Source organism: Macaca thibetana, chromosome 5, assembly GCF_024542745.1.
Source record: "Macaca thibetana thibetana isolate TM-01 chromosome 5, ASM2454274v1, whole genome shotgun sequence".
In the NCBI taxonomy this organism is placed as follows: Eukaryota; Metazoa; Chordata; class Mammalia; order Primates; family Cercopithecidae; genus Macaca; species Macaca thibetana.
This window is the reverse complement of record NC_065582.1, coordinates 41,669,624-41,682,876: the sequence shown is the minus strand read 5'-3', so window position 1 is coordinate 41,682,876 and position 13,253 is coordinate 41,669,624. Positions and strand designations below refer to the sequence as shown.

Here is a 13,253-nt window from a genome sequence, read left to right as displayed (position 1 = left end):
CCCTACTGTGTCTAGCTAATTATTTGTAGAGACATGGTCTTTGTTGCCCAGGCTGGACTTGAACTCCTGGACTCAAGCAATCCTCCTGCCTCAGCTTCCCAAAGTGCTGGGATTACAGGTGTGAGGTGCCATGCCTGGCTAGAAGTGGCTTTCTTCTCCAACTCTAATCCCTATCACTATGATAGACTGACAAAAAGGAATAAATACTATTTTAAAAAGAAGTAGGGGAAAGGAGGGAAGGAAATCATTCTGGTTTTGGGGACTTGTATCTACCTCTCCTCTTTCCCTGTATATAACTAAATGACTGTTCTTGTTTATAGCTTATAAAACCTCCTCCAGCCCCATTGTCCCTTCCCCTAGAGTTCTTCACTCTGTCTAGCCTCCTTCAGGTGGGAATATGGCCTCTAAACACTGCTTTTGTGTAAAAACACAATTTCCATTCTGGAGTGCTTCTGTCCTTTGCAGATAAGGATCAACGATTTTCTACTTATGACGTTGCTTTTCTTTATTCAAGAGTCTTGAGCTCCACTGTCTCCAAGGGCCAGGTAGGAATGAAGAGAACCAGATGCAAAATAGGCAGTGGCAGTGTTACAGTAGGTAGTCAGGCAGACATGAGCAGGGCAGGAGAGGTCCCTCTTACTGCCATCAACAATGTCAGGTGACCCTCAGGTCAGGCAGTTGTTATACTGTTTCTCTAAAATAATAAGTGGTGTCAGCCAGTGCCAGGGAAAGGCAGTCTCCTAATAAATAGAAAAACCTGAAACTGGTGATAAGCAGCTTCCTGATAAGATCTCAGGAGTTGGGTGAGTGGGCTCAAGCATGCGCATGAAGAGGCAAAATGGCGGAGTTCAGCTGGTATGACCTTCTAGGAATTCTGGACTGGTAAGGGAGGAACCCCTCAAGTGAGCATGCATAGAACTCCAGTAAACACATTGCGCATGCTCCCTCCGAAATGCTGGCAGGCCACCCCACATGCGGACAGCTCACCCCAAGGGAAGAATCAGGGGAGAAGGGACGCAATCTCCCAGAAAGCATGCCAACGTATATGACCCCAAGTCAAAGATCAAACTGCACACTTGATCTCCCAAGTCACATGCTTCACCCTCTTCCAAGGTTACTTTACTTCCTTTCATTCCTGCTCAAAGCTTTTTAATAAACTTGCACTCCTGCTGTGTAACATTCGCCTCAGTCTCTCCTTCTGCCCCTCAGTCAAATTCTTTCTTCTGAGGAGGCAAGAATTAAGGTTGCTGCAGGCCCAGACAGATTCCCCGCTGGGAACAGTGCGGCCACGGCGAGGCCGGCAGTACGTGTGCCACCTGCAGGGGGCGCTGCTTTCATGGTCAGGCCGTGGGCTGCAGGCTTTGGCCCTCTAGCTGCTGGTGTGAGGTCTGGTTTTTCATAGGGTCCAACGGAAAAATAAGGCATGGAAGGAAGACTTGTTTCCTTCTTTTGAACTTCATTCCCTCATACTTACCCAGAAATTAAAAAAACAATGGAAATCTCAGGAGTAGGTTTCTCAGTGGAAGGAAAAGGGGTGTATGGGGCAGTGGGAGGTGGAAGAACGAGAGAGAAGGGGAAAAGGAAGGAGGGGAGTAACAGAAGGGAAAGGAAAGGAAGGAGCAGGGAGAAGTGAGAAGAAAAGGGAGGAGGGTCAGACACTGGAAGCTGCAGAAATCACACAACAGTTTCCCAGTGAGCCAAGGAGAAGAAAGAAATCCTAACTTGAAAGAAGGAGAAGGGGAAGTGGGCTGGGGAGAGAGAAGGAAGAACAAAACCAGCCATTGAAGGAGGAGCTGATCAGGTTCATCCTACATCCCTGACTCCTCTCATCAGAACTCCTGTCCCCCAACTATCACTGGCCCTGACCCTGCTGGGGTGAGGGTCCAGGCACAGAAGTCACCTCCAGTGGCTCAGGAAGATCCACCACTCCCTGTGGGAAGGGACGCTGGGGGCTCGCCATACCTCCGACCCCCTTCTGGCCTCCATGAGGATCCTCTGATCCCAGCTTCCACCACGGTGGGACAGACTTTGGAACACACAACCCATTTGGAAGCCAGGCCTCGTGGAGCTTCAGAATGTTAGGTACAGAGGGACCTCATTGGCAATGTAATGCTGGCAGGATGGCCCGGGGAGAACCCTCACTGAGGACAACTGGACTATGCCAGCACACTAACCCAGCGACGGGGGACACAAAGAAACAGGTAGCACCCCATGAAAACATGAGAAGAAGTACCGGATGGCAACTGAGTTGTGTACTCATCTAATGGAGCTGCCCTCACACAACTAGTGCTTCAGATGCAGGATGGTGTGGGTGGAAGTCACCTTCCTCCTGGAGAGGTACGTGAAGTGCCACTAAGACTTCAACCCTCTCTCACTCTCACCAACAGTCTGTGAACCAAAACAATCCAAAGTTCAGACGCTGAGGACAGTAAAAGATCATCAAAAACATTTTTTACTGGGCTACTACTTGAGGTAGTATAAGCAAGTCTTTAATATATGTTTAATTTTAAAATATCAGCCAAGATGTAAAAGAGTAATACTGAACCTTCATTTCAGAACTTATAAAGAAAAATGAAAAAAAAATAAGTCATTACAGGCTTCAGTGGGAGTTTTAATATGTGTAGTGAATTGATAAGAAATTTGAATACTTGCAGCGATCTGTAGCAATATATGATAAGCTATTTCAAGGTAAAATTGAATAATTAATCATTTAATACATATTTGAAAAGTTTTGAGTTTATAATAAGAAAAGTTCTATGTTAATTTAAAGTATTAACTAATATCTTCACCCCAATGTTTAATAAAAAATTAGAAAGAATGTTTCCTTTATTATTCCCTATTTCCCACCTTTCCTCCATCTCCAGTGATGCTAATACCAGAGAATAAGATCTTTGGGAACTTTCAGATCTGTGTCACAGTTGAAGGTAAACCCAAAGTTTTGTTCCTCTGTTTTAAATATTGCAATGCCTCTGTTCAGGAAGGCCATGCATCCCACTTCATCATAAACTTCATCCTCATAATTAGAAATGTAAACTTAGGAAGCCCCTTTCAGACTGATTAATAGATTGTTTGGTTCATTTGTTCAATAATTCATTTATTCAGCAAATATTTATGGAGTACCTACTATGATTCAGGCACAATGCCAGCTGCTAGAGATTAAAAAATGATTAAGACAGAGTGTATGACTTCAATGAGGTGTGCCAGTGAAATAAGGCAGAGATACACGCACCTAAGAGCTGGCAACACCAGGTGGGAGGTGGTGTAAACAGCCAAGGGTTGGTGGGAGAGCAAGCGAGGACCACATAGGTGTACTCTGCCGTCAAGTGAGCTGCATCACTACTGCTTTACACAAAATGCCAGACTGCTGCCTTTGCCGTTGTGGAAGGGTACGAAAGCACAGGTAATGACTCAGGGAAAGCGTAGAACATGTTCAGAAGATATGCATGTATAAGGCATTGGCAGGCAATGCGTGAGGCATGCTTTGAGTTTTCTAGGTCACACCTCACTGGGATCACAAAAACATAAAACATGATAGGGTAGTCGCATCTCCTTTCTTAAAGTCCTCTCTTTCCTTGAGATCCATGTCACGATATTCCTCTTTTAACATACTACTTCCAAAATGAGTTCAAAATTTTTAACTTTAGCCAGGACACCTCTTTAGTTTCTGACCTGTAGAAATAACTGCCTATGTAATGTCTTCTTGGATAATTTTTCAAAGGCAAGTCAATCTTACCCTTAAAATTGGTCCCAGGCTCTCCCTTCCCCTGCCCTTCCAAACCTGAGTCTTCTTCCCTTATTCCCCATCCCAGTGAGGGGCACCAAATCTTTCCTGGCACTTATGGCAGAGGCTTGGAAGTCTTCCTAGACAGCTAATTCTTCCCCCACTCCAGTCCTTGCCAATATCCAACCACTAGCAATTCTTGTTGATTTCACCTTACACTATCACCTGAATTCCCATCACAAGATCTGGTTTCCCAAGATCTGCTCTGATTCACTTCTAACCCATTTCCATTCTGCATTCAGAGGGATCTTTTCAGGAAGCAAATCTGGAAATGCCACCCCATCACTTAGAATAATTCAATGGCTGTTCCACTGCTCTTAAAATAAAGAGCCAAGTCTCTGATGTGGCCTCTGAAACCCACAGGACCTGGCCTTAGGCTCCCCTCCAGCCACATGGTCTTGCATTGAAGGCCCATGTTCCTTCCTGTCACTTGGCCTTTGCACATGCTGGTCTCTCAGGCTAGATCAACTTTCCTCCTCATATACTTCCTTCACCTGGGGAACACCAGTTTAATCATTCCCAGGGAAGACTTTCCTGACTAGATCAATCTCTCCCATTAACTGCTCTCAGAGCACTTTTCCTTTCAATACTTATCGCAATTATATTTTACTTACAAAACTCAGTATTTCTGTCTCTCTACATCAGTCATACATCAGTAGACTGTATGTTCTATGAGAGAGGGATTTTTTCTCTCACTATTCTAAAACTACTGCTTAGAATACTGACAACAGTTAATAAATATTCCTGGAATAAATGCAAGATGAAGCATGTATACATATGCATTCGGGCATGCTCTGTAACTTACTGATTTCCCTAAAAGATACAGGGTCTATCATGGTACCCAGTGACGGAGCTGCCACATCGAGCTCTCTTTTTGATGCAATTTGACCAAAAGGCTTTATATAATTTCCAATTGTTTCCCCAGAGTAGTATCCACCCTAGCCCCTTGAAAAACACAGCTTTGCTCTGTTCTTTCTAGTTGATAGGAAGAAACCCTACAGAAGTCTGGGTTGGGTTGAGGTCAAAAGTTTTAAGAACAGAGAGCAAAATGTCCATTCTAATGGAATTACATCAATAACACTTAACTACTTTTAATATTAGAAAGCATTTATCTTTTGTTGTTTCCATTTTATCTGTATCAATATCCTCTAGAATAGACAAATACACAAAGCTTACATGACCTTTTTTTTTTTTTGTTTCTTATTTATTTCTAAACCCCTTTAAGTACATTATTCCCAGTCTGCAAATATAAGGTGCTTTCCCCTAAGTTCTATTTATGAAAAAACATTCTTACAATTCTGTAATTGTTTGGAGCCCTTTATATTCAGATATTTATAAACAATTAAAAAGTAATAAGTGACACCCAAGAAAAGGCAACAAAAGAAGAGATTTTGACTTCACTGCACTTATGAATGTTTGTGCATCAAAGGACACTTTCAACAGAGTAAAAAGGCAAGTCACAGGTTGAGAGACATATTTACAAATCATGCCTCTGATAAGGGTTTAATATCCATAATACATAAAGAACTCCTACAACTCAAGTACAAAAAGACATATAATCCAATTAAAAAATGGGTAAACAACTTACATGAACAGTTCTACAGAAAAGATATACAAATGGCCCATAAGCATATGAAAACATGTCCAACATCATTAGCTATTAGGGAAATGTAAATTAAAACTACAGTGAGATACCACGTCATGCCTACTGGGATGGCTAGTTAATAAAAAGAAAAAAGTGCTGGCAAGGATGTGGAGAAATTAGAACCCTTGCACATTGCTGGTGGGAATGCAAAATGGTGCAACTGCTGTGGAAAAAGAGTGTGGTGTCTCCTTAAAAAGTTAAACACAGAGGTACCATATGCCCAGGGATTCCAATTCTAGGTACCGAAATAACTGAAAGCAGCATCTCAAAGATATATTTGTATACCCATATTCAGTGCAACGTTATTCATAACAGTCAAAGGTGGAAATAACCAAACTGCCCATTAACAGATGATTGGATAAAATATTTGCTGTAGTCATGTTCTATAAAGTCACAGCAGCAAACACTGAATTAGCAAATGTACAACTATCCGTCCTATAGGGGAAGTCTGGGGTAATGGTCCTTACAACCTCTGGTCACATTTCATCAACTGATCTATACCTAATTTTGTTTCATATGTATTTCTGTTTAAAGACATCTTACTTAACATATATTCCTGGTTTGTTAACATTGAACTACAGCCAGCAGAACCATAACTTATGCTTCAGTAATGATTATCTGATACACCTATTTTCTCTGTGAGGCACATCATAGCTTTCTTGAGCTGAACAACACTAGCTAGCCCTTCAGTACTACGTCTAGCGGCCAGCCATCTTAAACGGTGAAATCACCAAAAGGCATAAAAATGCAAAACATGTGGCACTAACTAGACTGTGAAAAGGATGAGTGTATAGCATGAAAGCTGAAACAAGATGCTGGAGTGGCCGCTTGTGTGAGCTCAGCTGCAATGTGCTCTCTTGGCAACTCAAATTCCTTGTTGCTCTGCATTTGTCTGTGAATGACCATGAAAATCCTGTGAGTATTGACTTTGAGATTATAAATAAATGCATTCAGTAAGCAAATAATAGTTGCAAAAAAATGCAACTACAGAATCCACTAATGAGGACTGACTTGATATACCTATGTTGGAATATTATTCTGCCATAAAAAGGAATGGAATTCTGAAACATACTAAATATGGATGAACATTGAAAACATTAGGCTAAGCGAAATGAGCCAGGCACAAAAGGACAAATATTGTATGATTCCACTTACATTAAATATACAGAATAGGCAAATTCATAGACTAGAGGTTACCAGAGGTTTATGGGAGGGGATAATGGGGACTGATGGTTGAATGGGTTTAGAGTTTGTTTGGGATGATGAAAAAGTATTGGATACAGATAGTGGTGATGGTTGCACAACAATGTGAATGTAATTAATGCTACTGAGTTGTATGCTTAAAAATGAAAAATTTTATGTTATATGCATTTTATGACAAAAATTAATAGATGTATTAATAAGATTAAATGGGTTGTTTTAATCTTCTGTTAAAATCAAATGTTGAAACACTGATGGCATTAATAGAGATTCCTATTTACTCACATGTCCTTTTAAAAGCAGAACCCTCTTTAATATGTTTTTCCTTCTGGTTTATAGAACATATTTTAAAACGGGCTTACTATTCAATAATATCAGTTGATTATTGAGGAATACAAGTTAATTAAATTGTGCATGTCAGTTGTTTGGCTTTACTTCGTGCTTTTGGTGAAAACTGATGCAGTACTAGAATTATTCTTTTTGATAAATTGCCAAAAGAAGGCCACCTCGAGAACCAACAACTGATGTTTCTAATTTATGTTTGGAATAAAATTGTCTTTGCAGTATATCACATGTGGGCAAACTGGTCCTCTTAGGTAAATTACTACTGGTACTATTGCGGTATGTTGGCATTATCTGTCTCTACTTTTCATCTTTTGCATTACTTTTCTTGCTTTTATCACCAACCTATTTCTCATCTGCCTCCCCTACTGAAACCCCTATTTTCCTATCGCTAGAGAGAGCCATCTGTTAGACTATGGCTGTAGTTACTATCATAATTCAAATATTCCCTTTTAAGTATTTCTTGACCCAACAATTACAAAGAAGCACTGCTAGATATAAACATAAATAAAATGTGCTAATGAGGAATGCAAACAGTATTAAAACGTAAACTTAAAATAGGAAGGAATCTGTGGCCAAAGAAAAACCGATTACAATTCTTTCAGTCTTTAAAATGCATCATAAAACTAAAAATGTTTCGCTACAGAATAACAGTTTGGCTTCTTTTATGGTGGCAAAGAAGGGTAATTACGATTGTCATGAAAACACATTGAGCAGCTGTATACTGTTAACAAAAGAACCATTATATGATGCTCGTAAAAGCTGGCACTTTATACATTCACATTTCCTAGAAATTAGATCGTCTTCCCAATTGGAGTCGATACCAAAAGAGACTGTTTTCTATTAACTGTGGCTTTGTACCAGTCAATTTTCAGAGCCAACTGGATCATCTTTCTTTTGGGATATATCCCACATATTATTATGTGGAATTTATATAAACTGATTTATATATACTCAGAAGTGTACAGTGTAATGTTGCAAAGAGTAATTTTTAAGTTCCTAGAGATCTGTAAATTTTTAACGTTAAAAAATGCCAGTTCAGTAGATTCTTTCACCAACGTATACCTGTTTAGAAATTATTGAAAGAAAGCATAATGAATAACTGCAGTTTATTTTATGAAGGCTAATTAATAGGTACTTACTCATTAAAGACTAGGTCTGGTGCAAAATAGAGAAATTGGCTGTTCGTATGTTTGTACGATCTCCAGCTCAAGGCAAATGATGATAGACACATCCAAGAATACTGGATTAGGGTAATTTGGTCCTCAAGAGGCAAGTTTTTAAATCCTGAAGAACAAAACAATTAATCACAGAAATACACTTAGCATTTAAGTACATTCCAGGAAGATGCTTCTTAAGTCAGCCCCAAACAGCCACCTTTCTTTCACTTTTCTCTTCCCTAATAGACTCAGATCAATTCAACAGTCATTTACGGAGCTCCTACCACAGGCCCAGTCCTGTTCCACATTTCACTTTAAATTCATCCTAAATTCCAGATGAGGGTAAACCGCCAGGGCAAACTAAAATTGCAAAGTTCAGTGAGTTTCAGTATTTCAGTATGGATGACAGCCTAAAACCCTTGGTTAGATTGAGAGAATTTGTATTAACCTGCAAAACTTGCTTTGTCCCACCCACAATTAATAACACTAAAATAAAGGGTAATCTATTAACTGTCAACCCCTGTGTGTCTGCAATAATGGTGGGAGATTTCATTCTTCATGAATTTGTGGTGCTTAAAAAATGAGCATGTGGTGCCTCCTATGGTCCAGGTTAATATCAGACTTTGATAAAGTTCTATGGTAGAACATGTTTCCTTGGCACCTGTCCTCCTTGCCTGACAGACTCAAGCTCTTCTTTTGTTCTTTTATTTATTTATTTTTTAAGATGCAGTCTCACTCTGTCGCCCAGGCTGGAGTGCAGTGGCATGATATTGGCTCACTGCAACCCAGGTTTCAAGCGATTCTCCTGCCTCAGGCTCACAAGTAGCTGGGGTTACAGGTGCCTGCCAGGACGCCCAACTAAATTTTGTATATATATATATTTTTTTGAGATGGAGTGTCGCTCTGTCGCCCAGGCTGGAGTGCAGTGGCACGATCTCGGCTCATTGCAAGCTCCGCCTCCCAGGTTCACGCCATTCTCCTGCCTCAGCCTCCCGAGTAGTATTTTTAGTAGAGATGGGTTTTCACGATGGTGGCAAGGCTGGTCTTGAATTCCTGACCTCAAGTGATCTGCCTGCCTCGGCCTCCCAAAGTGCTGGGATGACAGGCATGGGCCATTGTACCGGGCCTTCTTTTGTTGTTTTATTACTGCCCTGTCTCCAGGGGCATCATGTTATTTTTCTGCCTGTGGAGTTGCACTGGGTAAGCTCCTCTTCAAAGAATCAGTCAGTGCAGCTTTCCCCAACTGTTACAGCTGCTGTCTGACCACAGGTAATCTAAGAAACTGCTTTAGATTAATAAACTGGGACAATGGAATGGCAATTTCTAAGTGATGTTTCCGTAGATTTAGAGGGGCCTTATCAATTAAATCTCATGAAACAAAAAAAATGACTAAAATAGAAATTCCAGGGATAATTTAAAGGGTGCTAGGGGCAAGGTGATTTTTTTTCAGACAGAAGAGTCATTCCAGGTCTCTGACAACTTACTTGCTAGGCCTTGGCTTACTTGGTCTATGCTTAGATTAACATTAGTTATGAGCTGCTAATAATGTGCTCACCTTGTGATTTCATGAACAGAATGTATTTTATCTTATTAATATTTTTGTATGACATTTTCCATTTTGATCAACATAAGAAGTGCATATGTCATTTTTTTTTAATTTTTAATTTTTATCTTATTTTTGAGGTAGAGTCTCACTCTGTTGCCCAGGCTGGAGTGCAGTGGTGGGATCTCGGTTCACTCACTGCAGCCTCTGCCGCCTGGGTTCAAGCGATTCTCCTGCCTCAGCCTCCTGAGTAGCTGGGATTACAGGCACCTGCCACCACGCAGGGCTAAATTTTTTATTTTTAGTAGAAACGGAGTTTCACTATCTTGGCCAGGCTGGTCTTGAACTCCTGACCTCGTGACCTTGAACTCCTGCCTCAGTGAGCCACCACCTTTGCCTTTCAAAGTGCTGTGATTACAGGCATGAGCCACTGCTCCCAGCTGTATCTGTCATTTCAACAATAAAATCCTTAATCCTGCATTCTCAGAAGAAATGTGCACATTAACCATATTTTTCCTATATACTTGATCAATTTGCTATCAATTACAAAACTCTGTATCAGGATTTCATAGAAAGCTAACTCCTGCCGGGCGCGGTGGCTCACGCTTGTAATCCCAGCACTTTGGGAGGCCGAGGCAGGTGGATCACCTGAGGTCGGGAGTTCAAGACCAGCCTGACCAACATGGAGAAACCCCATCTCTACTAAAAATACAAAATTAGCCGGGGTGGTGGCACATGCCTGTAATCCCAGCTACTCGGGAGGCTGAGGCAGGAGAATCGCTTGAACCCGGGAGGCGGAGGTTGTGGTGAGCCGAGATAGCGCCATTGCACTCCAGCCTGGGCAAAAAGAGCGAAACTCTGTCTCAAAAAAAAAAAAAAAAAAAAAAAAAAAAAAAAAAAAAAAAAAAAAAAAAAAGCTAACTCCTACTGCATGCTTGGAGATGGCGAAGTCAGTTGCCCAGACTTGTTAAGTTCAGGATGCAGCACGTGAAAGGAGAGGCAATCCTACCTGGAAGTACCTTTGCCCACTTCACGACTTGGATCATCTGTTTGCCTGCTAAGCGGTTGAGCGTGGAGAGCAGATTTTCGGCCGTATCTGGTTTTGAGCTGTCATAGCCTGCATACACAATTTCGGGTTCAATGTTTTCAAGGACCATAACGGGGGAAGGTGTGAGTGCTCGTGAGATGGTGGAGAGCTGAGGAACCAGTGCTGTGTTGACGGAGGGTTCTTTTGCAGGAGCGATGTACGTTGTCCCTTCCTCTGGGCTTTGCGGGGGTGGGGGTGGGGGTGGGGGCTGCTGCTGCTGTGGCTGCTCCTCGTGAATCCCTTTTAACTTTCCCAACTTCTTTGACTTTCGTGCTATAAGAAACCGTAAATGATAAGGCCTAATTAAAATTATGTTTGAAATATACTGACTCACATTGCTGAAAGCACAGTTTTCCTCTAAATAGGTCTTGTTATGTCAATGGGAACATGATCGTTTATTCCACTAAGAGAAAATGTATAAAGCCCAATTATTATTACTTACTATGGGTATTAGGATAACAAATTCCTTCCTTCTTTCATTCATTTTACAAGTCTTCACTGCCTGTCTCCTGTAAGAGACTGCATAAGCGGCATACATACCCAGCTAATATGTTCAGCATAACCAAGCCTCACCCTGTCCTCAACAAGTGTTCAGCCTAGTGGGGGAGGAGTTAAGAAATGTACCACCACTGTACCGCAGTGCAGGTAGAGATGGGAACCATGATAAAAACGAAAATGGCTAAAATTTACTGAATGCTTAACTAACACCAGGCACTGTTCTAAATGTTTTATATAAATTAACCAATTTAATACTTTAATGAGTAGATCTATTATGATTCTCATTGTAGAATAAGGAAACAGAGACCAGAAAGTTTAAGAAATATAAGATCACATATCTTGTATATCTGAAAGAGAGTTTAAAGGAAGGGTAAATTACTTCATATGCGAATATGATGGAGGTGGTGGGGGATGTAGGAAAGTTGGGAGGTAGATGGGTAGATGGATAGATAATTGGGAAGACGGATGAATGAGAGAACGGGTTAAAAAAAAAAAGTTCCGAAGCACCAAACTGAGCTTAGGTATGTGAGAATTACTTATATTACAAATGTAACATTTCAATTTATTTAAAAATTCTTGAAGAAAACAGACACGTTCTACTTAATCCTAACAGTCATGAGAACTTACAGGACACAAATTTAACATAGAATAGGACTATGTTATACCAATTAACTTGATTTAAAAATAGAGTAATTTGTGTTTACAATTATAGCCACTAATATCACATTCATCACAGAAAATCTTACAATTCAGATAAAAGATAAGCCATCAAACAACAAAAGCTATATTAAATATTGAAACCAGGCTTAAAAGATGAATAAGACAAACTACTGTCTTTAAGAAGTTTAATATTAACAAAAATTTTAAACTTCAATAATTATAGACTGTCTCTTTAATAAAAGATTTGAGGCACAGACATCTGATTTTTAGAACTGTTTATCAAGGAAAAACAGATGTATCATATTCACGTATGTTAATGGAAGATGCTGCCCAGGCACTAGTAACAGGCACTAGTAACCCAGATACTTCCGATGAATGGATGAGTGGGCAAATGAAAAACACTCAGCAAAGTGCCTCAAAAACTAGACAAAACAGAAAAGAACCAAGCACCCAGGTAATCTAAAAACACAGTCAACTGATGACTCTATCAGAGCTTAAGAAAATCTTCAATAGCATTAATCTGTCTTTTGGGCAATTAGATAAACTCTCCTCTAAGTCTCAACTGATTCATCTGAAAAATGGGCACGACCAAGTTTCCCTCTCTTATCTCTCAGAGAACTAAATGGGTATGACAAATAAAAACATGTTGGAAATTATTATTAACATCTGAAATAATATGTCAATGTCACTTCCATTCTTCCCCCATAATTTTGTAAGCATTAAAAATATTCCAGCACATTAAAATGTTCTCATCCTTTATAGGACCACATCTGATGATAACCATAATTTAATTGACTAGAAACAGCCAAGGGTGATATTTTCAAATTTTATTGAAAGTGATATTTGCTTGTAAATTAATGATAAAATTCATATTGCTTTAGGCTTTCAGTCTACAATGCTGTGCTTATTCTCACGGCTGATTTAAGGTCAATGATAGGAAATATCGCGAAGAATACTTAATATATTCTCCAGCACTTACACACAAGGCTGTGGTCTGTAGCATAAACCTAGGGAGAGGATTATCGACATCACATTTAGCATTTCAGGTACATTTAAGTTTATACTGTGATTTTGTGAACATATGTAGGACACTTGAAATTGAGTAATAATCCATATTTACTCCAAGAGTTCAAGGTAATAAATATCTCCAGTGTATCTTTGGCCATGTGTATCTACCCAATATATTTTCTAAAAGGACCAAAAATATGGTTACTTAATTATATCTATATCAAAGTAATGTTTCTAAAATGCTTGAATATTTTATACTGTTATAATACATTTAAGCTCTTCAAAGTGGGTAATAATGTCTTATGTATCCCTATGACATCATATCACTT

The 13,253-nt window shown here is 39.9% G+C and overlaps 1 protein-coding gene across 2 annotated transcripts in view; it reads right to left on the bottom strand.

The window, feature by feature from the left end:
• The window catches only part of NR3C2 (nuclear receptor subfamily 3 group C member 2), a 357,163-nt gene that overhangs the window by 62,152 nt on the left and 281,758 nt on the right, over positions 1-13,253 (bottom strand). For both annotated transcript variants that reach the window (XM_050790895.1, XM_050790896.1), the window contains exons 5-6: positions 10,681-11,031; positions 8,111-8,255 (exon numbers count right to left, since the gene is read on the bottom strand). In XM_050790895.1, coding sequence (XP_050646852.1) covers positions 8,111-8,255; positions 10,681-11,031 — 496 coding nt within the window. The remainder of the gene's footprint in view (positions 1-8,110; positions 8,256-10,680; positions 11,032-13,253) is intronic.